General features: G+C 45.8%; 1 protein-coding gene across 10 annotated transcripts in view; it reads right to left on the reverse strand.

Annotated features, from left to right (window-relative positions):
* The window catches only part of UBAP2 (ubiquitin associated protein 2), a 73,764-nt gene extending 51,824 nt beyond the window's left edge, over window positions 1-21,940 (reverse strand). For 3 of the 10 annotated variants that reach the window (XM_084775525.1, XM_084775527.1, XM_084775522.1), the window contains exons 1-2: window positions 21,798-21,940; window positions 3,304-3,443 (exon numbers count right to left, since the gene is read on the reverse strand). In XM_084775525.1, the coding sequence (XP_084631651.1) occupies window positions 3,304-3,402 (99 nt within the window). In that variant the 5' untranslated portion in view covers window positions 3,403-3,443; window positions 21,798-21,940. Of the gene's footprint in view, window positions 1-3,303; window positions 3,444-6,841; window positions 7,173-21,741 lie in introns of those variants that run through there. The other 7 variants (XM_084775523.1, XM_084775526.1, XM_084775519.1 and 4 more) reach the window with 7 other exon arrangements.
* Window positions 21,941-27,192: the final 5,252 nt, after the last annotated feature.

Below are 27,192 nucleotides of genomic sequence, written 5' to 3' on the forward strand. Positions count from 1 at the left end.
TTATTATTTTAACATTTTAAAAATTGCTATTATAGCTGGGCGGTGGCACACGCCTATCATCCCAGTACTCTGGAGGCAGAGGCAGGCAGATCGCTGTGAGTTCGAGGCCAGCCTGATCTACAGAGTCCAGGACAGCCAAGGCTACACAGAGAGACCCAGTCTTGGGGTGTCGGGGGTGGGGGGAGGAGAGTTATTATATATTTATTCTTTGTATCTGTGTATGTACACATTTGCACAGGTACATACACGTGCATATGCAGAAGTTAGAGAACAGACTGCTAGAGTCAGCTCTCTCCATCCATCACATGGACCCTAAAAACACAATTCAGGTCATTAGACTGAGCAGCAAAGCCTTTATCCACTGAACCTTTGTTGTTGTTTTTGTTAAACCATCCTTATAAACATGCATGGTGACTCGTGCCAGTAACATTAGTACTCAAAGCCAGGCATGAAATGGTGCATGCTTTTAACCCCAGCACTCAGGAGGCAAAGGCAGGCGGATCTCTGTGAGTTTTTTTCTAAACAGTTGACACTGTCTCAAAACAGTAGCAGAAACAAAACAAATCTGTAGGCACAATATTATTTTTCATATTTTCCGAAACAGAAGACACATTTTCTACAATATTTGATGTAACTTTTTCTTTTTTGTTTCTTTTGTTTTTGAGATCGCGTCTCTTATGTAGCCCTGGAAGACCTGGAACTATGTGGACCAGGCTGACCTTGAACTTGAAAAGATCTGCCTACCTCTGCCTGCCTCCTATGTGCTGGGATTAAAGCACGCATCATCACAGCTGCCATCTTGTGTTTTTAATTAATTTACTTATTGTGAACATGTGGGTGTGCACACCCCCACAGCACCCATGTGGAGAGCAAAGAATAGCCCACAGGAGTGGCTGGCTGCCTTCCCCATCATGTGAGGGCAGCGGGGGCCTTCCCCAGAAGAACTTTGTCCTGGAGCTCTCCCTGTACAGCAGCAGCCTCTGCCTCTCCAGTGCTGGGATCAAAGCTCCACCACCACCTGGCTACACCTCCACTTTTAAATATTAGTTTTATAATTTATGTGAAAGATTGCCCCTGGTGGATAGCGGTTATATATAATTTCTAACTCCTTACAATCATTCTGCAAAGATTACACTCCATTTTGTGTTGTAAAACAAACTTAGGGGCTGGAAAGATGGCTTAGCAATTAAGAGCACCACCTGCTCTTCCAGAGGTCCTGAGTCAATTCCCAGCAACCACAAGGTGGCTCACAGCCATCTGTAATGAGATCTGGTGCTCTCTTATGGCCCACAGGTGTACATGCAGATAAAGCACTCATATACAGTAAATAAATAAATAAATCTTTAAAAAAACAAATAAACAATCTTAGACCCTATTATATTATGTCATAACATGATAAGTTAGAAACAAACGGCATCCGGTTGAGGCTCTGGTTCAGCAGCAGAGCATTGCCTAACATACCTAAAACCCCGAGCTTCATGCCTAGTACTAAAAGGGGCAAATAATAGATCACATTTACTTATATCAAAAATGTGTTTCTTAAAAATTATAATAATTCTAATAGTAAAGAAATATCATTAAGGGGCTGGAGAAATAGCTCGGCGGTTAAAAGCACTGACTGCTATTCCAAAGGACCCAGGTTCAATTCCCAGCAGCTCACAGCTGTCTGTAACCCCAAGATCTGACAACTTCACACAGACATACATGCAGGCAAAACACCAATGCACAATAATAAAAATTAATTAATTTTTTTTTTAAATTATCATTCGGGCCGGACGTGGTGGCACACGCCTTTAATCCCAGCATTCAGGAAGCAGAGGCAGGCGGATCGCTGTGAGTTTGAGGCCAGCCTGGTCTACAAAGCAAGTCCAGGACAGTCAAGGCTAACAGAGAGAAGCCCTCTCTTGAAAAACCAAAAAATAAAAAAAAATTTAAAAAATTAAAAAAACTAAAAAGTATTATTCAAACCCAGACCAGAAGCAATGTAGAATATAACTGCCCCAACCTCATCAAACATGGCAACAGAAAGAAAGTGAAGCACAGGTGTTCCTATGACACAGACATGAAATTCACACAAGCATGGGAGCAGCCTGCGCTGGTCACGATGTGTCTTCACAGCAATATTGTTCTATTCTGGCTCGCCTGAACTCCCTATGTGGACCAGGGTGGCCTCAAACTCAAGAGATCTGTCTGTCTGTGCCTCAGAGTTCGGGATTAAAGGACACAGCGCTCAGCATGGTCCTCAGACTAATGCAGTGCCACACGCCTGTAATACCAACACTCAAGGAGGCGGAGGCAGACGGATCTGGGAGTTTGAGGCCAGCCTGGTCTACAAGGTGAGTCCAGGACAGCCAAGGCTACACAGAGACAGAGAAACCTTGTCTCGAAAAACAAACAAAAACAGAAATCAAAAAAACAATAACCTCATGAGCAAAGCCCTGTGTTCCAACCCCAATACCAACAATAAAATACAAGTATCATCAAAATCAGGCCGAGTAGCAAACACCTAGAACCCCGCACTCGGGAGCTGAAGCACAGGCAGTGCGCTCAGGGCCTGGTCAACAGACCTACTGAGACCCAGTTTCACAACACACAAAGAGCAATAAATACATCAAGTCATGGATCCAAGACTGAAACGGACCACGTAAGATTCAAAGATACTGCGTCTAAGGGCCAGCAAGGTTGTTCAGTAGGGGAGGGTCCTCAGGGCCAACACTGACCTCACAGTGGGAAGGAGAACCAGCTCTCTCAAACTGCTGTCTGACCTCAAAAAAAAAAAAAAAAAAATACATGTGCATGTGTACATGCACAAATGCCCACACATACACAGCTAATCAATGTAAGAATAACAGATAATAAAACATATGAAAAAAGATACTGCTTCTGTTAAGAAGCTTATGAACTTAATCAATACGGTACCAGACACTGTGCTCAATGCTGCCCTTCAGAGAGTAACAAAAGCACACAGTAGTGGAGTGCTTGTCTGGGACACAAGAGGCTCTGGGTTCCATTCCTACTGCCACTGACTGGACCGTGACAAAGAGAAAGAAGCAGGGGAGGGAAAGGAAATGAGTAGAAAAATAAAGGAGGAAGGAGATGCTGCAGCCAAGACGGTGACGGCCGCTTGAGGATTAAGCAGATGGTGTCCTGGAGCACATCAGGCAGCCACATCGCCTCATACCTACACTCACTGTTTATTCTACAGGACGAGGCGAAATCTGAGCTTCCTAAAAGGGGACATTACAGCATTCCTTCTCCCTGAGAGTTCTCACTTCTAAAGGAGACAGAGGCTCCCCAGCTCACCTGTACCACTTGTTTCTGTGACTGTGCTGCGTGTGTTGTTGGCATCTGTGGTTTTTCCCGAGCACCTCGGCAACGATCATTGCTCACAGAAGTCATCATATACAGAATATACAAAACAATGTATGTACAAAATACAAAACCTGCAAGAAAGAAGACACTGTAAGTAAAACTTCCTAATCATGGTCTTAAAAACCAAAGATCTAAGCCGGGCGTGGTGGCGCACACCTTTAATCCCAGCACTCAGGAGGCAGAGGCAGGTGACTCGCTGTGACTTTGAGGCCAGCCTGGTGTACAAAGGGAGTCCAGAACAGCCAAGGCTACACAGAGAAACTCTGTCTCGAAAAACCAAAAAAAAAAAAAAAAAAAAGATCTAATTCAGGGAGGGAAAATACACACAAAATAAAACATAAAAATACTTTAGAATAGTTTTTCAAAAAGAGCTGAATACAGCAGCACACTTTTTTTTTCAATTCCAGCACTTGGGAGGCAAAGGCAGGCAAATCTGAGTTGAGGGTAACCTGGTCTACATAGCAAGTTCCAGGCCAGCCAAGGTTACATAGCGTCTATCTCAATTTAAAAAAAAAAAAAAACAGAAATAGAAGTAAATAAATAACACCCCCCCAAAGCCAGCCTAGTGCATTCTAAATTACATTTGTGTCATTTGGGAGGTGAGAGAGGACTGAACCCAGGACCTCATGAATACTTAACATATATTCTACAACATAGCTACGTCATCAGCTACCTGTGAATCTTAGGTTAATTTTGCTCATTAATCCAGAGATGCTATGGTTGGGACCGACAGAATACTGCAGTGGGCAAAGGAACTTGCCCCCAGGTCTGACAACCTGAGTTCAATTCCCAGGATTCTTGTAATTGAGAAGAACCAACTTTCATAGGCTGTCTTCCCACCTCTATTCATACAGCTTGACACTCAATGCCCACAAATATACACAGAAAACAGACACAGAGTAAGAAAGAAAATGTAGACAGGCAGTGGTGGCCGGTGCCTGTAATTCTAGCACTCAGGAGGATCTCCTGTGAGTTCAAGGACAGCCAGGGTTACAGAGAAACCCTGCCTCAAGACAAACAAGCCAAAGAAACCAAATGTAAAGAAGTGTTTATGTTAATGTGGGCACAGTGGCACCTGCTTGGGACACTGGGGCACAGAGATGGCTAGACAGTTAAGACCATGTGCTCTGCCATCAGTAAGGACTGGGTTCTATACCCCAGAACTACAGGCATTCCTTTAACCCAAGCTCTGGTCAAAACCGCCTTAAACCCAGCATACCAGCTGGGCATGGTGGCGCACCCTTTTAATCCCAGCACTCGGGAGGCAGAGGCAGGTGGATCACTGTGAGGTCGAGGCCAGCCTGGTCTACAAAAATAAGTCCAGGACAGCCAAGCCTACCGAGAAACCCTGTCTGGGGGGTGAGGAGTGGAAGCATACCTTAAAACCAACCCTAGAGCCACGTAAATGCAGGTATAGTAGCGCATAAAGCCTGAAGACAGATCAGAAGTTCAAGGTTTTGGCCTCAAACTGCCTGCCTTTGCCTCCTAAGTAACAGGATTAGAGGAGTGCACTACCACACCCAGTCCCTTTTAAGATTTATGTAATGTATGTATATAGGTACTTTGTCTGCATGTACATCTGCACATCAGAAGAGGGCAGCAAACAGCTGTGATCCGCCATGTGGCTTCTGGGAATTGAACTCAGGACCTTCAGAAGAGCAGTGGGTGCTATAACCATTGAGCCATCTCTCTAGTCCCTACTTTTTTTTTTTTTTTTTTTAAGATATGCTACAGTTTGCTGGGCAGTGGTGGCACATGCCTTTAATCCAAGTACTGTCTTGAAAAGAAGCAAATTCAGCCTGGGAATCCTGAGCTATACGAAACCCTACTTCAAATAAATTAAATGTAAATATCTGGATAATTTTAATTTTTTGGATTAACCACCCCAAACATTAAGGGGAATAAATCAAATAGGTCACATCAAATTGATGAGCTAAGTTTCTAGCCAAGTTATTTATTAAAAATAGCCAAAAGACCCGGGTGCAGTGGTACACACCTGTAATCCCAGCACTCTGGAGGCAGAGACAGGTGGATCTCTGAAATTTGAGGCCAGCCTTGTCTACAAAGAGTCAGGTCAGCCAAGGCTACACAGAGAAACCCTGTCTCTAAAACCAAAAAACAAACAAACGAGAATGGTGCCCAAGTAGTGGAAGTCTTTGGGAAGGATTAAGAAGTGCAGGGCATGGTGGTGCACACCTTCAATCTCTGACTTTGAGCTCAGCCTGGTCTACAGAGTGAGTTCCAGGACAGCCAAGGCTACACAGAGCAGCCCTGTCTTGAAACGCTTCCCTCTCAAAAAAGAAATGCAGTCTTGTTGGAGGAGGTGTGTGCTGGGGGTGGGCTTTGAAGACCTGGGTGTGGGTGTATGTGTGGGTGTGTGTGGGTGTCTCTCTCTCTCTCCTGAAATGTGAGCTCCCAGCTCCCTCTCCAGCACCATGCCTGCTGCCTGCCTTCATGCTTGCAGCCGTCAAGATAGTGGACTAAACCTCTGAAACTAAAACCAAGCCCCAACAAAATGCTTTCTTTTAATAAGAGTTGCCTTGGCCATGGTGTCACTTCGCAGCAATAGAACAGTGACTAAGACACTAAGCATACGTCATTATACTACTTCAGACACTACAAATAATTATCTTTCAGATATGTGAGTTATAGCCAGTGCAGTGACGCACGCCTTTAATCCCAGCACTTAGGGCAGAGGCAGGCGGATCGCTGTGAGTTCCAGGCCAGCCTGGTCTATAAGTCCAGAACAGCCAGGGCTACACAGAGAAACAACAACAACAACCATAATAATAATGATAATAATAATATAAATAAATTTAAGCACCAACGGCTGGTAAGGCAGCTCAGTAAGTAATAGCACTTATCACCTAGTCTGAGTTCAGTTCCCAGAATTCCTATAGTAAGTATAAAAGACTAAAATCAAGATAGGTGTGACCTCAGAAAGCAGAGGCAGGCGGATCTCTGAGAGTTCAAGGCCAGCCTGATCTACATAAGTACAAGACAGCCAGGGCTCCACTACACTTCACATCTCTGACTGAGACAGACAGACGGACGGACGGACGGACGGACGGACACACACACACACACACACACACACACACACACACACACACACACACACGGAAGGAGGGACAGACGGAGGGAGGGAGGGAGGAACTTCCGAAAATAATCATCAAAAACCCTTAAAAAGTTTTGCCACTTGAGCTGGAGAGATGGCTCAGAGGTTAAGAGCACTGACTGTTCTTCCAGAGGACCTGAGTTCAATTCCCAGCAACCACATGGTGGCTCAGAGCCATCTATAAAGAGATCTGGTGCCCTTTTCTGGCGTGCAGGTGTACATGCAGACAGAGCACTGTATACATAATGGCATGGAAACCAGAATAAGAAATACCTTCAAGGGTGGGTGGGTAGAAGAGGGAAGGATCTGTGATCAGGATGTAAAATGAATAAATAAAATTAAAAAGAATACCTTCAACTAGCACACCAAAGCAATGTACAGGGAAACTGCCTTCTTTTGGAAACAGAATCTGGTGTAGTAAATAGATCTGTGTCCACAGCAGGAGCCCAGCTGCTGGAGCCCAGGAACTGCGTTTACACGTGTTTTCCATCAGCGCTACTACTCTGGAACAGGTTCCAAGAGAATTCTTAGAATAGAAACAGACAAGAGCAAGGGACTTCTAAAAATAATCTGTCAGAAACTCTTCCATTCCTCAGGTTCTTGAGCTACAGAAAGCATGAGGTTACTCTGATCTGTCAAGTGAATTTTCAAAAAACAAATGAAAAATAAAATAGAAAAATCAAACAAAGTTTCTAATATTCAAAGTAAACTAAAGGTATGATTCAGTGGTAGATTTTAACTTAGAATTACTGACCAAAAAAATTTTTTTTCAGAAAATTCCCCCATTATTTAAGGTACAAAATGATCTGTATTTGTGATATAAGGGGAGTGCTCTGGCACACGTGTGGCGGTCAGGTCAACCATAGAGAAGTAGCTCTCTCCTCTGCCATTAGGTTCAAAACTCAGGTAATCAAGTTTAAAACAAGTGCTTTTACCTGCTGAACCACGTCACTGGCCCTAGAAAACACTTAGACTTTACAAGCAAAGTACTTCAGCCAAACAAATGTTTTCAAGAGACGCCGGGAGGAGCATCCAGCTCAGTAATAGACTGCTTGCCCAGCATGCCTGAAGCGCTGGGTCTAATCCCTGCCTCTGCACAGTGGCAGGGGCGGGTGTGGAAAGGGGAAGAGAGGAGATAGGATATCTGTTTAGAAACTATTGAAAATCTTTAACAGCCACCTGTACCTCTTAAGTTTATACAGTAGAACACAAATTCATCATGAAGACTCTAAATTTTAGGCAAAAATACCTTAAGCTTGTAATATAGCAATTACAGACCCTGTAACAGTAGTTCTCAGGCTGTGGGTTGCAACCCAGCGTCAACCTCTGGCGTCCAGGCACACTTACGAACAAGGATACCCACAGAGATAGTACTGACTCAGCTCTGAGAGTCTGTCTTTGGTAAAGATGATCCTAGGTGTGTGCACTCATTGCCACAATCCTAAACCCAGCAAGCAACAACACCAGCAAACGTATCATTTTACTATGTGCCAGGTATTTTAGGATCTCAACCTGGTCCTTGCTATGCAGCATAGTGCTGGCTATGTAACTGCCCAGGTTACCCTCAAACTTTTGACTGTCCTTCATTCTCAGCCTCTAAAGTGCTAAGATTCTGACATGTGCCGTCAAGCCTGACCTTTAGGGCTTTAAGGTATAAATCGTAAACTTTCCAGGCTCTGGAGTACATATTACCCCCATCTTATAGGCACTGTCCATTAAGTAACAAAGAAAGGGAAGGATGCAAACCCATCTGGCTCCCTAGTTTGTGCTCTTAAGCACTAGACCATATTCAAATGTCCAATTAAGGAAGTAAACAGTCCCCAATTTGGCCTCCCTCCACGGGGCAGCCACTGTTGTCACCTGAATACCTCATCTCTAATCCAGCATCGCTGGTCTGGGCCAGAATCGCACCAAGCTCCCTAGACTTTCAAATACCCAGCAATTACTCCCATTAGGTCTCTAACAGTATTGTACTCTTGTGACCAGTTGTCTCATTATTTTCATTTATTTTCCAATCTGCGTTCTTACTTTCTATCAGAACCCATTCTTCTCAACCTTTTTTTTTTAAAAGCAGGAAATCAATTTACCAAATAATCTCTACTGGTCCATTAGGAAGCAAGAAGACATCAACAGCACTGCCAGTCTGTAAGACATTAAGGCAATGAGGTGCCAAACATGGTTGTGAGGCCGAGTTCCATGCAGCTCAACTGCAGTGTTCACATGCCAGGAGCTGACCAAGCTGATACTTTTATTCTCCACAGCTGCAGAGGGCAGGGTCAGGCCCTTAACAGCTGGTGGACAAGACTGAACTCCCTACACCCACACAATGTTATCAGCTGGGCTATGTTTATAACCTGCCCATGGAAAAAGATGAGTGCTGGCCAACTCTTAAACACTAGAAGACATTAGATTTTACTTGGTACAATCACATTTCCCTCCAGCTACCTACAGTCACAAGAAGTTTCACTGCCTGTGGCTTCTTCCATACATGTCTCACTCCCCCAGCTCTCTCAGCTCTACGCCTCATCTTTTTTTCTTATTACTTTATTGCTCTAGTCTTTCATGGTGCCAGAAATCAAATCTAAGACCTCATATCTGCTAGGCAACCATTCTACCACTAAGCCACATGGCCCAGCCTTTAAACCCTCCTACCTAGCAGAGCTACCAAGGATCCTTTGACCTCCAATTCCCCTAAGAAGTTGCTCACAAGCCAGGCGATGGTTGTACACGCCTTTAAGTCTAGGCACTTGGGGGGCAGAGGCAGGCGGATGGCTGTGAGTTCAAGGCCAGCCTGGTCTACAGAGGGAGTCCAGAACAGCCAAGGCTACACAGAGAAATCCTGTTTCAGAAAAAAAGAAAAAGGAAAAAAGTTGCTCACTATTCTTAGTTAATCTTTACCCATATTCTTTTTTCTTTTTCTATTTTTGTTTTTTTAAGACAGGGTTTCTCTGTATAGCTTTGGCTGTCCTGGACTCCCTCTGTAGACCAGGCTGGCCTCAAATTCAGAGATCCTCCTGCCTCTGCCTCCGCCTCCCTGAGTGTTGGGACTACAGGTATGTGCCACGGCCCCTGCATAGCCTTATTTCTAACAGACCTGTCTCAAACAAACAAAAAAAGCCCATATTAAACCCAGCATTCACAAGCCCTATCAAGTTAAAGATTACAGTGTTCCTCCAGCATGCATGAAGGACCTTGAAGCCTGCCTTCAAGCCACCACATGCACACACCCACACCCAAAATCTCCCTTGTACTTTATATTCACTCAAACAAGCACTTCTCAAATATCCAGATGGTATTGTCACTAGAATATTATAATATGGCCAGGTGTGGTGTCCCACACCTGTAATCCCAGCACTCAGGAGGCAGAGGCAGGAGGATTGCTGTGCCTAAAATCACATCCCCCCTTGGGAAAATGAACTACAATGTTTGCCAAGAATATGGTGGCATTAATCCCAGTATGGGGTCGGGGGACAGCAGAGCTGAACCAGACAGATCTCTTGTAAGCTCAAGGCCAGCTTGGTCTACAAAAAAAAATCTCTGGACAACCAGGGCTGTTACATAGAGAAACTGTCTCATTAAACAAGAGTATGAAGTCAGTCTGAGCTACAGTTAAGTTCCAGGCCAGCTTGGCTTCAGACTCTATCTTTAAAAAACAAACAAGCCAGGTGACTCTTGCCTGTAACCTTGAGACAGAAAGATCACAAGTTTGAGGACAGCTTGGCATATGTAGGTCGATCAGGACTACGAAGAAATTCTGTCTCAGAACAAATAAAAGCTTAGTGAATAAACAGCCAAAGCTTTTTGCATTGTAGTGACGGCTGCACATAAGGAAACTAAAATATAAGAAAGAGCAGCACTGGAATTACAGCACATAGGGACTGTATGCCAGAAGCACTTAGCACTCTTCTGTCCCCAGCACATAAAGACTGCCAACATCCACTTGCGCCCCTGCTCTGCTGACCTCTCCAGGCATCAGCATACAAAAACAAATCTTAAAACGTATAGCGTATCCCTTACTCTGTCCAGATGAGTAATCAGTATGATGACTATGAAAGCAAAACCCCAGTGCTCCCGTGCGGAAGTTCCCCTGGAGCTACACACTCGACCTACCTCAATAGGGAGCAGGCCGGCGACATAGCTCAACAGCCAAGGCACCTGCAGCAAGCCTGCCGTCCTCAGCTCAGCCACTGGAACACACACAGGTCTGACTTCCACGTGTGTGACACACAAGCATACACTCATAGACACAACGCACCACACACCTACACTAAATAAATGGATAAATAAATAAATAAATAAACAAAATGCTCTTGTCTAGTTATGTAACCTTGGCTGGCTTGGAACTACCTATGTAAACCAGAACGCCATTTAACTCAGAGATCCACCTCCCTCTGCTTCCCAAGTACTGTGAATTAAAGGCCTGTGCCACCACCATGCTGGGCTTTTTGGAGACAGGGTTTCTCTTTGTAGACTTGGCTGTCCTGGACACACTCTGCAGACCAATATGATCCATCTGCCTCTGCCTAGGGCCCAAAATGTTTGATCCTATCCTTTTTCTTTGTGTGTGTGTGTGTGTGTGTGTGTGTGTGTGTGTGTGCGCGCGCGCGCGCGCGCGCTTTGAGACAGGGTTTCTCTGTGTAACAGCTCTTGGCTGTCCTAGACTCGCTTTGTAGACCAGTCTGGCCTCAAACTCATAGTGATCCACCTGCCTTTGCCTCCCTAGTGCTGGGATTTAAGGCATGCACCACCATGCCTGGCTCAGGTTTATTTATTATTATGAATACAGTGCCCTGCCTGCATGTGCTCCCACATGCCAGCAGAGGGCAGCAGATCTCATTAGATGCTTGTGACCCACCATGCCATTGCTGAGAATTGAACTCTGGATCTCTGCAAGAGCAGTCAGTGCTCTTAACCTCTGAGCCATCTCTCCAGCCCCTCCTATCCTTTTTCAATATAAATTCTTTCTAAAATGCAGTATTGCTGAGCACATGACACCTTCAATCCCAGTCTAAAGAGGCAGAGGCAGGCAGATCTCGAGTTCAGTGCCAGCCTGTTCTACAGAGTGAGTTCCAGGACAGCGAAAGCTACACAGAGAAATCCTATTTTGGAAAAAAGAAATAGAAAAACCAAATAAACACATTTTCTGTTTTATCAATTATTATAACTATGTAATAAGTAATAAAGGATAGAACTCCAAGTCTATTTGAAGGAATATCTTAGTACCTGCTTTCTTAATATAAATTCATCACATCTTGTTTTCTAGTCCTCGGCTGATTTCTCAAAGTGGCAGAACTACCGCGCACAGTGGTGCGTGCCTGTAATCCAGCACTCCAGAGGCAGAGGCAAACAAACTGCTATGACTTCAAGGACACCCTGGTCTGCAAAGCAAGCCCAGGACAGCCAATGCTACACAGAGAAATCCTGTCTCAAAAAAGCAAATCAAAAAACAAAAACAAAGAAAAATAAAGTGGGAGAACTTAAGTATATACAACTTCTGGCCAGCATAAAATAGCTACTTTCCAAAACCAAAATTCCAAACCCAGGAGGATAATGCAAATCTTCAAATGGTTTCCTGCCATCTTTTTTTTTAAGACATTTTGTTGTTGTTGTTGTTGTTGTTGTTGTTGTTGTTGTTTTGGTTTTTTGGGGGGTTGTGGGTTTTTTTGTTTTTTGTTTTGTTTTTCAAGACAGGGTTTCTCTGTGTCACTCTGGCTGTCCTGGGCTTGCTCTGCAGACCAGGCTGGCCTCGAATTCAGAGATCTGCCTGCCTCTGCCTCCCAAATGCTGGAATCACATCTTTACTGTTTTAAATCACTGACTCACAGACCTTTTTTAAAGTAGAGTGGGAAGCTGGGCGGTGGTGGTGCATGCCTTTAATCCCAGCACTCAGGAGGCAAGGCCAGCCTGGTATATAAATAAAGTCCAGGACAGCCTTCACTCAAAAGACCTTTGAGTTTCACTAAGTTGCAGATTAAATTCCCTGCAAACTTGGATAATTAAGAAGCTATATTCCAGCCAGGAGTGATGGCATACATCTGTAATCCCAGGACTCAGGAAGGCAAAGGCTGGCGGATCTCTGTGAGTTCCACCTTGTCTACGAAGGAAATCAAGGACAGCAAGGGCTACACAGAAAAACCCTGTCTTGAAAAAAAGAGAAAAAGAAAGCATCAGCTTTCTTCTTGTCTGCAAGCACACACTATCTCATACCTCTAAACTACAACAGTGTTAAGATAAAGGAAGCACAGTGCCTGTCCTGCCTGGCACTGTGGTGCACACCTTTAATCCCACTAATTTTAAAACGGGCACGGTGGAGAGAGACAGGAGGACATCTGTGAGTCTGCGGCCAGCCTGCTCTACATAGTTGAGTTCTAGGACAGCCAGGGCTACAAGGGACTGAGGTAATGGTCTGGTTACTAAAAATATGGTCCATATTTGATCCTCAGAACCCATTTACAAAAAACAGGGCCCGGATATCCTGGGACTATAGAGGTAGAGACAGGGAAGTCCCTATGACTTGCTAGTCTAACTGAATATGGCAGCCCACACCTTTGATCCCAGCAGAGACAGGCAGATCTCAGGGTTCCAGGACAGCCAGGGATATACAGTGAAACACTGTCTCAAAACATCACAGAAAGGGGGCTGGAGAGACGGCTCAGCATTTAAGAGCACTGACTGCTCTTCCAGAGGTCCTGAGTTCAATTCCCAGCAACCACGTGGTGGCTCACAACCATGTATAATGAGATATGGTGCCTTCTGGCATGTGGTGTACATGTAGGCAGAGCACATTATTCATAATAAATAAATCTTAGCCAGGTGTGGTGGTACACGCCTTTAATCCCAGCACTTGGGGAGGCGGAAGCAGGTGGATCACTTCCAAGTTCGAGGCCAGCCTGGTCTACAAAGCGAGTCCAGGACAGCAAAGGCTACACAGAAAAACCCTGGGGGGGGGGGGGGGGGAGGCATAGGCCACCATCAGGCCATCAAAAAAAATTTTAGTATCAGTTATCTAAAGAATGTACCAATTAAGTCATGTGATCTAATCAAACACACCTGGTGCTTATGTGCCACCAGTGCCAGCTTTTACTAAACACCAAAACACAAAATCTGTTAATAAGAAAATCTCCTGCTAGGCTACTGAAAAGTATTCCTTACCCATTTCACTGATGAAAACCTGTTACACTGTTATGTGCAAACTTCAACTACTCCTGGAAACTGAATGCTGCTGTTGTAAGCAGTGACTATCCAAGCTCTTTCCCTAAGGAGCACACTGTCACACTCACTGCCCCCACTCTTCTCTCAACACCTGCTTAATCTCTACCTGGTTTCTGTCACCTTATCACTCCAACAGAGGAGTCGCTGCCCCAGGTCACACAACTGTCCCTCCTGCTCTCCTGCGTCTGTCCCTGCAGTTTAACAGTCTCAGACAGCCTTCCCTTGCCTTTCAGGAAATGAAAACACCATCCATGTTTGCAATTAGGTCTCTTATTCCTGAAATAAGTCAATCCCTGAGTGTATCCCCCTTGCCACAAAGCTCTGTGCTCCACCAACATCAGCAGTTCCCCGGGAAGTATGGCAGCTCAGGGTAAAGTGAGTGCCTAGCATGGGCTAGGGCAGCAGCATTTTAAAAAGAAGGCTGGATGGGCCGGGCATGGTGGCATGCGCCTTTAATCCCAGCACTCGGGAGGCAGAGGCACGCGGATCACTGTGAGTTCGAGGCCAGCCTGGTCTACAAAGTGAGTCCAGGACAGCCAAGGCTACACAGAGAAACCCTGTCTTGAAGAACCAAATAAATAAATAAATAAATAAAAAGAAGGCTGGGGGCATAGCTCATTTGAGAAAACAAAAAGGCCCCTCAATGTATGTGCTTGACCATTACAGAGGACACCAAAATCAGAATGAAAAAAATTAAAGGCGTTTGCTGCAAGTTCAAGGCCAGCCTGGTCTACAAAGCAAGTCCAGAACAGCTGAGGCTAACAGAGAAACCCTGCCTTGAAAAAAACAAAAAAGAAAAAAGACAGGAAAAAAAATTTTAAACGAAAAGTAGCCCAATGTATTGAATCTCAGAACTCAAGTTCAACCAATTCTAAATGCCTTCTATAGAATAATAAAATAGCAAGGCAGATGTGAGGTCTAGTGCAGCACCACACAGCGCAGAGAGCCCACCTCTATACCCCATCCTGCTCCGTATCTAGTATCAAGACGCAGCCTTCTATCCAGAGGTGTTAGGCTTCCTTCCTCTGCCTGCTTTGATTGGTCAGCCAGCACCTGGCTGTCCTCCCAGACAGCGGTACTGCAGACAGGCAAAGCAGGAAAGTAGCATGATTAAGAAGTCACACAGACCTAGAATCTATAATTCTGAGATTAGAAAACCTTGGTCAAATACTGTCTCCCAAGCCTGTGGGCCCCTAAAAGAGACATAGACTTGTGATAAGGCTAGGCTCCCACACGGTAATAACTACAAGAAGAAAGATGCTGCTTGAGTTTTTTATCTGTTCAATTTGCTTATCTCACACTATTCAAAAAAACTTGAATAATTTTACTGGGGTTTAGTCAAAACATAAAATCCACTTAAGCATGTAATTAAATGACTTCTAGTTTATTTGCTAAGCATTGCAACCGTCACCAAAATCTAACAAATAAAATAAAACCTGTCATCTCCTCGCCTCACTCCCCACAGATTATGAGAGTCAGGGACAGCTCGTGCTACCTCCATCACCATCTTCTATGGTCATAAAACAGTGGGCGGCCATTTAACTGACAAGGCTGTGGCTCTAGCTATCCTACCCTGTGCAGGGGTATTTTCCAATCACTACCATTTGGAAGAGGGGAGCAGTACTAGGAACCAAATCTAAGGCAGTCTAGGCAAACACCCTGCCACTGAGCTGTATCCCCTCCAACCTTCTGTTTCTTTTTCTCCCCCCCCCCCGCCCTCTTTTTTGAGTCAAGGTCTGTGTAGCTCTCTGGCTGTCCTGGAACTCCCTATGTAGTTTGGGCTAACCTCAAACTCTCAGTGATCTCATGCCTCCACTGCCTTTCAAAATGAGATTAGGATGCATTTGAAAATAAAAAAAGACGGGCATGGTGGTGCAGGTCTTTAATGCCGACACGCAGTTTGGCAGAGGCAGATGGACCTCTGTGAGTTCCAGACCAGCCTGGTCTACAAAACAAGTCCAGGACAGCCAAGGATACACAGAGAAACTCTCTCAACCCCCACCAGAACAAACAACAAAACCCCACATCTTTGTATACAATAGGTATGGTGGGGCAAGCCTTTTACCTCACACTTCAGAAGAGGCCGTGGTGGAGCCAGTCTGGTATACAAGGAGAATTATAAATCAGCTAGGGGTGCGGTGAGATTGTAAGAAAAAAAAGGAGGGGGGGCCTAGAGATGGCTCAGCAGCTAAAGAGTGTGTGTTGTAGTTTACGGCACCCACGCTGGGTAGCTCACAACTGCCTGTAACTCCAACTGGCTTAGGGGCAAAAATGAGCAAAAGAGTAAGCCCACACTTAGAACAAGTACACACACATAGCATGTATTTATACAGGATATACACATAATTTAAAAGAACTTTTTTTAAAAAGTGGAAACAGAGATACAAGTATTACTGAATTGTGTATATGCAGCAGAACTTTAATCTGGGAAGGTTCTAAAGACAGTTAATAAATAAGACTAACTAACAGGAAACAAAGTTTCAGCAAAAGGTCTAGAGCAGTGATTCTCAACCTCCCTGATGCTGTGGCCCGCATGCTGTGGGGACCCCCAATCATAAAAGTATTTCTGTTGCTGTTATGAATAGTAATAATTATCTTTGTTCCCCATGGTCTTAGATGACACCTAGTGAAAGGGTCTTTTGACAACCTCCCAAAGGGGACATGACCCTCCGGGTCAACAACAATGCTGGAGCCGGGCGTGGTGGGCACTCAGGAGGCAGAGGGAGGTGGATCACTGAAGTCAAGGGCAACCTAGTCTAGAGTGAGTTCCTGGACAACCCCCCCCCAAAAAAAAAAAAAGAAGAAAGGCAGACATGGTGGTCTTTAATCCTAGCACTTGGGAGGCAAAGACAGGTGGATCACCCTGTGAGTTGGAGGCCAGCCTGGTCTACAAAGTGAGTCCAGGACAGGCAAGGCTGTCCCTGTCCCAAAAAAACCAAAAGAAAAAAAGAAAGAATGAAAAGAGAAGAAAAAGAAAAAAAGCTGCTCTAAATCCAAATGAAATTTCCTTCTCACAGATTCTGGAGCATTCCTGTACACTTGGGAGACAAGCAAGGTAAGAGGAATGCCACAAGTGGCACACCTGAGCCACCTGCCTTTACCTCTTATAGTCCAGAGACAGTTCGGAGACATCCATCCTTGGCAGTTATCTGGGGATGGGGGAAAGGCCCCAACATGGTGGCCCAGGAATATAATACAAATGTTTACAAAGCAGAGGTAGACAGAACACAGAAACTTTAAGGTCAGCCGAGAGCATATTCCAAGCCAGCCAGAGTTATATACTAAGATCCTGCCTCAAAAATAAATGAATGAATGAATGAAAGCAAGCCAAGCCTGATGGCACAAATCTCTTTGATGCCAGCACTCAGGAGGCAGAGGCAGGATATCTGAGTTCAAGGCCAGCCTGGTCTACAGATTAAGATCTAAGACAGAAAGGACTACATAGAGAAACTGTCTCAACAATACAAAACAAGGGCTAGGGACACAGCTCAACAGTTAAGAAGGGATAAGCTTCTTGCAGAGAACCAAAGTTCAGTTCCCAGCACCCTTCCAGGCAGCTCACACCTGCTTACAACTCCAGTTCCACAGAACACTAGGCCTTCTTCTGGCAGGTGCGTGCACGCGCGCAAACACACACACACACTCACAACCCACATAGATACACATAAATAAGCACAGTTAAGAAACAAATGGGGCCTGGCCATTTGTTTGTTTGGTGGCACACACCTTTAATCCCAGCACTCGAGAGGCAGGTGGATCAACCTGAGTTCGAGGCCAGCCTGGTCTACAAAGGGAGTCCAGGACAGCCAAGGCTACACATAGAAACCCTGTCTCAAAAAAACAAACAAAAAAACAAAAGTACAAGGAGGCTGGAGAAATGGCTCAGAGGTTAAGGACACCGACTGGTCTTCCAGAGGACCTGAGTTCAATTCCCAGCAACCACATGGTGGCTCACAGCCATCTATAATGTGATCTGATGCCCTCTCCCCGTATGCAGGTGTAAATACAGATAGAGCACTCATACATAAAATAAATAAAGAAATCTTAAAAAAAAAAAAAAAAGGAGGCTGGGCAGTGGTGGTCCACACCTATAATCCCAGTACTGGGGGAGGCAGAGGCAGGTGGATCTCTAATGAATTTGAGGCTAGTCTGGTCTACAAAGCAAGTCCAGGACAGATAAGGCTGCATGAAGAAACCCTGTTTCAAAATAAAAACAACCATCAAGTTAAGGCTATAGCTCAGTTGCAGAGTACATTCTCAGCCCTGGTTCATTCACCAGCACCCCCTACCCCAAAGAAATAAAAATAGGAAAGGTAATTTTGGAAGAAACACTGCCTAAAAGACAAAAATTACTTTTAAAAAATTTAAAAAGGCAAAAACAACATAAAGCTTTACATATTCTGATTGTGGGAACTGGGAACTAATAAATTTGATTGGCTGAAAAGAGAAAGATGAATTTCTTAGTAAAACTTGTAAAACTCTAGCACAGGCTTTTGGTGATATTTCTCCACAGATCTTGTCTGTCAAGCTCCCCTCCACTGCCCAGTTACACACAAGGACAGAACAGCTGCACGACTGACGCACTCCCTGAGGAGATGAGCCTGAGACCGAGGCCTGTAGTGCGGCACTCGGGAGGCTGTACGGCAGGACTGCAACAAGTCTGCCACTACATGGTGCATTTGAGACCAACCTGGATACAGACTAAGCTCCGTCTCAAACACTCACACATCAAGGCTGCACTACTGCCAGGCAAAGACAGACAAACCTCCAATTTTCAGGTCAGCCTCCTATTTCAAAGAAAAACAATGTCAAGATTAACACAAGAAAGTAAAATCACGTCAGACCATGTATCTATACTGCAGGACAGGACAGGCTTATACTTTGTTTTGCTTTTCCAGACACAGGGTTTCTCTTGTAGTCCAGGCTGTCCCGGACTCACTTTATAGACCAGGCTGGCCTAGAACTCCCAAGGCCTGCCTCTGCCTCCCGAGTGCAGGATTTTAACCTAGAATGAGCCCGGAATGGTATGCCTCATGCCTTTAATCCCAACCCTCGAGAGAATGGAGCAGGCAGATTTTCTTTTTGTGGCCAGCTTGGCTAGACATCTTGGCTAAAATTTCATCTCAAAAAGAAAAAGAAGGAAAGGAAATGTGCCTTCATTGAAATACCTCACTCACCATGTTCTTCCACCATTTCTCCAAAAACAGTAAAAGTCACTCACACTAATCCTAAGAAAGCCTCCTCTGAGCACTTCAGTCACCAGGAAAGAGAAGGAAAGTAGTTCTAAAGGAAGCTTCAGGGCCATGGCTGGCCCAATCCACACGTAGAGAGCAGAGGAAAGCAGAGCAGCAGGAAACAGGACGGAGAAGCAATTACCACAATCCTTCCTCGTGGCACATTCTCTGCCATGCTATTTCCACCATATTTCAAACAAAACAACCTGCCTTTCTCTGAAAGGTTTAGATTTGAAGGTCAGCGGCAGCAAGGAAACAACTGGGGAGGAGGGATCAGGAGTGTGGGGAACACTGGGTCACCCGTGGGGTGGGGTGGGGGTGGGCCTCTCACAGAAGGACGTGAATGAGCCCCAAGGAGCAAAGTCAGCAAGAACCCGCCGTGGCCAACAGGAGAAATCTTCAGAGCAGCTGAAGACAGTCCTAGCCAAGAGGCCCTGAAGGAGGCAAGATCCATCTGATCACTTCCAAAGAGTGAAACTTATTCTTTGCTAAAATAGGTAGAGACCATACTGAAGAACCAGCACAATGTCTAAGCTACGCTGGCGGAGAACTTAGATGTGATATTCACCTTCCTTCTACTTTTATTTAAAATCCAACACTAGCCGGGCGTGGTGGTGCACGCCTATAATCCCAGCACTCGGAAGGCAGAGGCAGGTGGATTGCTGTGAGTTCGAGGCCAACGTAGTCTACAAAGCGGGTCCAGGACAACCAAGGCTACACAGAGAGACCCTGTCTCGGAAAACAAAATAAAATAAAATAAAATCCAACACTAAGGGTCGGACATGGTGGCGCACGCCTTTAATCCCAGCACTGGGGAGGCAGAGGCAGGTGGATTGCTGTGAGTTCGAGGCCAGCTTGGTCTACAAAGCGAGTCCAGACGGCAAACAGAGAGAAACTCTGTCTCAAAAACAAAAACTAAAAAATAAAATAAAAATCCAACACTAAAAAGAACAGGCACCCTGGCAGGCGGTGGTGGTGGTGGCGCACATCTTTAAAACCAGTGCTTGGGAGGCAGAGGCAGGTGGATCTGTTTTTTCCAGACCAGCCTGGTCTACAAAGCAAATCCAGGACAGTCAGGGCTACACAGAGAAACTTTGTCTCAAAAAAGAAGGAAAGAACAGCTTCATGCAGTAGTGGCTCAGGCCTTTAATCCCAGCACTCAGGAGACAGAGGCAAGCTATCTCTGTGAGTTCAAGGCCAGCACGTCCTACGGAGAAAGTTCTAGGACAATCAGGGCTACAAAAAGAAACACTGTCTGGAAAAACCTAAAGAGGAAAAAAAAAGAAACAAGAAATTTTGAAGGAGTGCTGGCATACTCATGCCTCCCAGGGTGAGATTTACCAATGGAAAAGATACCTATAAACACTATTCACTAAAAAAAAAGGGAGCCAGGCGTGGTAGCCCACACCTTTAACCAGCACTTGTGAGGCAGAGGCAGGTGGATCTCTGTGAGTTTGAGGCCAGCCTGGTCTAGAAAACAGAGCTACACAGAGAAACATGCCTCAAAAAAAAAAAAAAAAAAAAAAAAAAAAAACCACACACACACACACAACAGGCACAGTGCTGCTTGCTTGTAATCCATGCAGTCTGAAATCCCACCATGGAAAAACTGAGGCAAGAGGATCTGAAAATGAATGCCAGACCCAGGCAGTGGCTGGAGCACACCTTTAATCCCAACATTTGGGAGGCAGAGGCAGGTTTGAAACCAGGCTGGTCTAAGAGCTCCAGGGCAGCCAGAGCTATACAAACAAACCAAAAAGATGAAAGCCAACCTTGGCTAGGTAGTGCAATCCTCTCTCAAAAACAACAACAACAACAACAACAAAAAGGGCATGGTCTCTAAATAAAAGAGCATCTCTAAACTGTTACTGTATACAATTGCTACAGAAAAGTAAAAATGTAGGCAGAATGCGCACCCTGGAAATAAAGTAGAAAAGTGTGGAAGTGGTAGTAAAGTACAAGGTTATGCTAAAGCAGGAAACAGCAGAGGTGATGCTAAATATGCTAAGTAAAACCAACCCCAATAGAAAACAGGAGTCCTGAGTGGTGACAGTTGACGTGCCTGGGCAACTAAAACTGAAGATTCAGGGTGAAAGGTGTGAAAGCCAAACAGTGATGTGATAAGGAAAACCGAGTTGGAATGCACCAGGTTAAGTAATTAGCATGTGGATTTCTAAGAGCACGCTTTACAGCGCACAAGTACTCTTAACTTACGTTAAAGAAAAGAATAAACTGTGGCACGGCCAGACTACAACAACAGGGGCAGGAGGAAGGGAAGGGAAACTTGAGTTCCAACTACCACCAAAGACCTCCGGAATAAGAAAGTAAGTATTAGTAAAACTTAACTATGCCTTCAGGTTAAGTAGGGGGGATAAAAAAACTAGAGCGCACAAGTTGGGCTCCGAATCCAGTCCCAGGACCAGCGTTAGACGCGAAGGCGGAAAGGTGGTCAGGAAGCCGGCGACAGCGTGGCGGGGGGAGCTCCAGCCAAGCACGCCGGGACCGAGGTGGGAGAGAAAACCACACCCTCCAGGATAGAAACCCGGAGGGGTGGGGGGAGGGGAAGGCGCCCCCTGGGGCTGGGTGGGGCCCGGCCAACGTGGGGGGGGGAGGGACGGAAGAGAAGGGGGGAGGGAGCCTAGGGCAACCGGAGCGGGAGAGGAAGGAGGGTGCCCAGGCCTGGACACAACTAAGGAAACATGAAGCCGGAGAGGGAAGCTCGGCCCGGTCCACCCGGGCGGACGCTGGGGCATCCCAAAGGGGGCTGGGAGTTCAGAAGACCTAAGTCCAGGACGAGAAACGTACACCGCAGTGTCCAGGACGCAGGAAAAGCAATCGAAGGGGGACGGTGTAGCAATTACCGCTGCTGCCTTCGCTGGACGCGGGACACGCCGCCGCTGCCGCCGCCGCCGCCTCTACTGCTGCTGCTGCTGCCGCTGCTGCTGCTGCCGCTGCTGCCGCTGCCGCCGCCGCCGCTCGTTACCTGCCAATGTGCCTCTTACAAAGCGGCGGCGGCGGCAGAGGCGGCCCTGCCCGTCACGTGGTGCCTACGTCACGGGAGAGGGCGGAGCCAGTGGGCAAGGCTAGAGCTCCGTTCCCGGGTTGGCTACTACGGCTCTGACAGCCGGGTGAAGGGGAACCGTGTCGGGGCGGTGGGTATGCCGGCATTGCTCTTGGTCGGAGCTTCAGGGGTCGTATTATCCGCCGCCTACAGGGGAACCCACGGCCAGAGCGTGCCGTCGCGCTGTGATGACCTCAGAGATACTGCAAGTTGCTTGCACGCGGACGCCTCCGCCCGTCACGTGACATAGCCCAACCACTCAAAGCAAGCCTGGACTCTAAGCGTTGCCGGAGCGGACTACAACTCCCAGAGTGCTGTGCGGGGGGAAAAAAAAAAAAACCACCATCTACGGCCGCCTCTTCCTTGCGAGTTTGTAAGCGCAACCCCAGACTCTGGCTCCTGCAAGCAGCACCGTAGAGCTAGCTTCCGGGCTAGTACCACTGGGCGCCACCCGCCCAGCGAACCAGCGTGGTTCCTGCTGGGAGGTGTAGTCCAGGCTGAGAGTGGATCCAGCTACCACGTTGCGGGACTGGCGCTCCGCCCTGCCCTCAGCGCGGGAAAACGCCAACGGCCGGACCGAGTTAGACACCCGGAACGTCCTCTCTCAGAAGGGCTTCTCGAGACCTTGCTTTCTGCATTCCCAGCATTTTCCTGCAGGAGATGAGTTAACATCTTTGAAATGCCCGCCTGATATTAGAGTTCTGTACAATCCTGTTCTAGCCCAAGAGGTGCTAATAGCATTGGGCCCGGTGATGGACTGCGGAAAAGGGAGCGTTGATGTCTGCAGGAACAGACCCGAATCAGGTTTTGCCTGTTGCGAAATTACCTGAGCCACCTCTTAGTAAAGATGTTAACCACACCTGTAGTCCCAACACGCTGGAGGCAGAGGCAGGCTCCGAGGCCAGCCTGGTCTACAAAGCGAGTCCAGGACAGCAAAGGCTACGCGGAGAAAAACCAAGAAACAACAACAACAAGATGTTAACCTCAAGGGATTGAGCACAAATAATGGGGTTTTTGTTGTGGGTTTTTTGTTTGTTTGGGGAGTTGGTTGTTTTTGTTTTTTGAGACAGAATTTCACTTTGTAACCCTGGCTGGTCTTGAACTTACAGAGATCGGCAGCCTCTTACCTCCAGAGTGCTGGGATTAAAGGCGTGTGCCTTATAACTATAGCATAGCATAATTCTTTTTGCTTTATTCGAGACAGGGTTTCTCTGTGTTAACCTTGGCTGTCCTGGACTCGATTTGTAGACTAGGCTGGCCTCGAACTCACAGTAATCTGCCTGCCTCTGCCTCCCGAGTACTGGGATTAAAGGCATGCACCACCACTGTCCAGCAAACTGTAGCATATCTTTAAAAAAAAAAAAAAAAGGAGGGCCTGGAGAGATGGCTCAATGGTTACAGCACCTACTGCTCTTCTGAAGGTCCTGAGTTCAATTCCCAGAAGCCACATGGCAGGTCACAGCTGTTTGATGCCCTCTTCTGATGTGCAGATGTACATGCAGACAAAGTTCCCATATACATACATTACATAAATCTTTTTAAAAAAAAAAAGTCGGGGGGAGGGGGAGACTGGGAGTTCCAGGACAGCCAGGGCTATTACACAGAGAAACCCTGTCTTGAAAAGCCAAAAAAAGTTGAAAATAGTTTCTCTCCAGCCCAGGCTCATCATGCAGGACGCAGTGGCCTCTTATTCAAAGCAGTCATCCTGCGTTGGTCTTCCACATGCTGAAATTCCAGTCGAGCCACCCACCATGCCTGGTTAATATGATAAATTGTGTGTGTGTTTAATGTATATGAGTGAATGTTTTACCTGTATGCATATATACACCGTGTGCATACATGATCAGAAAATGGGATTGGACCCCCTGAAACTGAAGTTAGAGATGGTCTTCTGGGTGCTGAAACTCAAGCCAACGTCCTATGAAAGGACAAGTGCTCTGAACAGCTCAGTCATTTCTACAGCCCCAACAAGTGCTTCTGATGCACTGGGCTGTTGATGCCTCGGCTGAGAATATAGTTCAGTGGTACTGTGCACGGTGAGCAAGCACAAAGTCAGGGATGTAATGTCTAGCATCAAAAATTATATTTAGACGGAGAAATAGAAGGACCCAGAGGGTCCTAAAAACCTACAAGAAGAACATCGTGATTGGTAGATAGGGCCTGGGCGGTGGGGGGGGGGGGTGTTCAAAATATTGCACTAACCAAGGACAATACAATAGTAAATATCGAACCCCTACTCTGATCTACCCAATGGACAGGACATTCTCCACAGTTATGTGGAGAGCAGAGTCTGACTTTGACATGAGCTGTGGTGCTCCATATTTGACCACTTCCCCTTGGTGGGGAGGCCTGGTGGCACTCAAAGAAAGAATAAGTAGGCTACCAAGATGAGACTTGATAGCCTATGACCATTTAGTGGGGGAGGAGGTCCCCCTTGATCTTAGACCTAGGGGAGGAGAATAGGGTGAAAGCGGGAGGGAGGGAGGAATGGGAGGATACAAGTGATGGGATAACAATTGAGTTGTAATCTGAATAAATTAATAAATTTTTAAAATAAAATAAGAGGACTGGAGAAATGGTTTAGCAGTTAGGAGCACTGATTGCTCTTCCAGAGGTCCTGAGTTCAATTCCCAGCATCCACATGGTAGCTCACAACCATCTGTAATGTGATCCAATGCCTTCTTCTGAACTGCAGGGGTACAAGCAGGCAGAGCAATGTATACATAATAAATAAATAAATAAATCTTTTAAAAAAGAAAGAAAAAAAATACATTTAAGCTGGGCATGGCGGTGCATGCCTTTAATCCTAGCACTCGGGAGGCAGAGGCAGGCGGATGGCTGTGAGTTTGAGGCCAGCCTGGTCTACAAAGCAAGTCGAGGACAGCCAAGGCTACACAGAGAGACCCTGTCTCAAAAAAGAAAAAAAAAAGGAAAAAGAAATGAAAAACATTATATTTAAGTATAATACAATGTGAATATATCTGTGTGTAGTTTATTAGGTTAGATATAGCCACAACTTTGGAATCCAGCAAACAATCCCTGAATTTGAGCGTTTCTGAATTGTGAAACTTAAGAAAAAAAGATTATGTAAAATATCTGCTTGGTGTTAACTTTCAAACCCAGGACAAGCAGCTGAACTGGCCCCCAGGTTCTCCCAGCATTCTTCAGCCCCTACCTGTTACCGGATAAAGCTGGTTTACCCTGGCCTCTACCCTGAACTTTCCAGCTCAGAGGCTCAGCTGCCTGTCCCTCAGAGGCTGTTCCCTATACAATCCAGAGACTAGTCACCTCCACCCCTCACCTCCTGACTGATGTACTCGGTTCTCCCTTCCCCTCCCTCTCTCTCTACATGGCTCAGTGTCACGTCCACTCTGGGCTCTCCCAGACGTGTCTGCCTGTGCTTATGTCTCATGTCTATAATAAACTCCTCACCGTACCAGGGAGAAATCATATCCTTTCTTTTCCTTTTCTTTTTTTCATCCACTTGGCACACAATAAGCCCTCAATAAACAGAATTATGTTCACCTTCTGTTCCTACCCACAAGGCTCAACTGGCCTAAGCAAATGGAAAGGAAATTAGTTTATACTGATAGGGATACAGTACTAATTACTAACTTTTAGTTACTAATAGACTTTTTGTTTTGTTTTGTTTTTCAAGACAGGGTTTCTTTGTGTAGCCTTGGCTGTCCTGGACTCACTTTGTAGACTAGGCTGGCCTTGAATTCACAGTGATCCGCCTGCCTCTGCCTCCTGAATGCTGGGATTAAAGGCATGCAGACTTTTTCTATTTAAAGGGAAGCCTTTGTTTTTCTGCCTGCATTGATCAAAGAGTGCTCAGGCTCTAACAAAAAGAACATATTACCATAGTTATTCCTATGTAGATGTGCCTTATCTCTCTTGTCTGGTCAGTTCAGACTTAGAAGCCAGCCTGGTTTACAAAGTGAGTCCCGGCAGCCAGGGATATTACATAAAGAAACTCTGTGTCTCAAAAAACAAAACAACGAATCTCAGCACTCGGGAGGCAGAGGCAGGTGGATCACTGTGAGTTCGAGGCCAGCCTGGTCTACAAAGTGAGTCCAGGACAGCGACACAGAGAAACCCTGTTTCAAACAAAACAGAAAAACAAAAAACAAAACAAAAAAACAGAAAAGGTTTTGCAAGAACAAAAACAAACAAACAAAATCTCTAAAATTCCCCTTGTCTTCAGTCCTGCCTCTGCCTCCCTGAGAGCTAGAATTAAAGATGTGTGCCACCACGTCCATCCCATCCACTCCTCTTACATTCAAGGAAACTGAGGTCCATGTGTCTTGGCACACATGTGGCCTTGGCTAGCTTTGGATTTTGTTTTTGGTGGTTTTTGTTTTTGTTTTGTTTTTTGGTTGTTAGAGACAGGGTTTCTCTGTGTAACCTTGGCTGTCCTGGACTCCCTTTGTAGACCAGGCTGGCCTCGAACTCACAGCGATCTACCTGCTTCTGCCTCACAGAGTGCTGAGATTAAAGGCCTGTGCCAAGTCCAACTTTGTATTGTTTTGAGACAGTCTTCCTGAGTAGGCTAAGATGGCCTGGGACTGTGAGCAGTCCTCTAGCCTTGGTCTCAAAAATGCTGAGATTACATGTGTGAAGCACTTACTATGCCATCCTGACCTGACACTTCAGTATGTTACCAAGAATGACGTTGAATTTCTGATTTCACTGTTTTACATCTCAAATGCTGGCATTATGGGGCTGATGTACTACACACGTTTTGGTTTTTTGTTTTGTTTTGCTTTGCTTTGCTTTTTTTGAGACAGGGTTTCTCTATGTAGCCCTGGCTGGGCTGCCCTGGCCTCACTTTGTAGACCAAATTGGCCTCAAGCTTACAAAGATCCACCTGCCTCTGCCTCCCAAGGGCTGGAATTAAAGGGGTACACCACTACAGGCCCAAAGACGCTTTTATGTTAAGATATATTAATTCTAAAGACATTCAGTTGTTTATTTACAATGTTACTACTTGGTTATTACGCTCTATCTTCACTTTTTTTTTTTTTTTTTTTTGAGACAGGATGCCTCTGTGTAACAGTCCTGACTGACCTAGACTCATTTGGTAGACCAGGCTGGCCTTGAACTCACAGAGATCCACCTGCCTCTGCCTCCCAAGTGCTGAGACTAAAGGCATGAGCCACCACGTCCGTCCTTCTTCTATCTTCACTTTTTTT

This window comes from Acomys minous (assembly GCF_964271855.1).
Source record: "Acomys minous genome assembly, chromosome: 1".
NCBI classification, from domain to species: Eukaryota; Metazoa; Chordata; class Mammalia; order Rodentia; family Muridae; genus Acomys; species Acomys minous.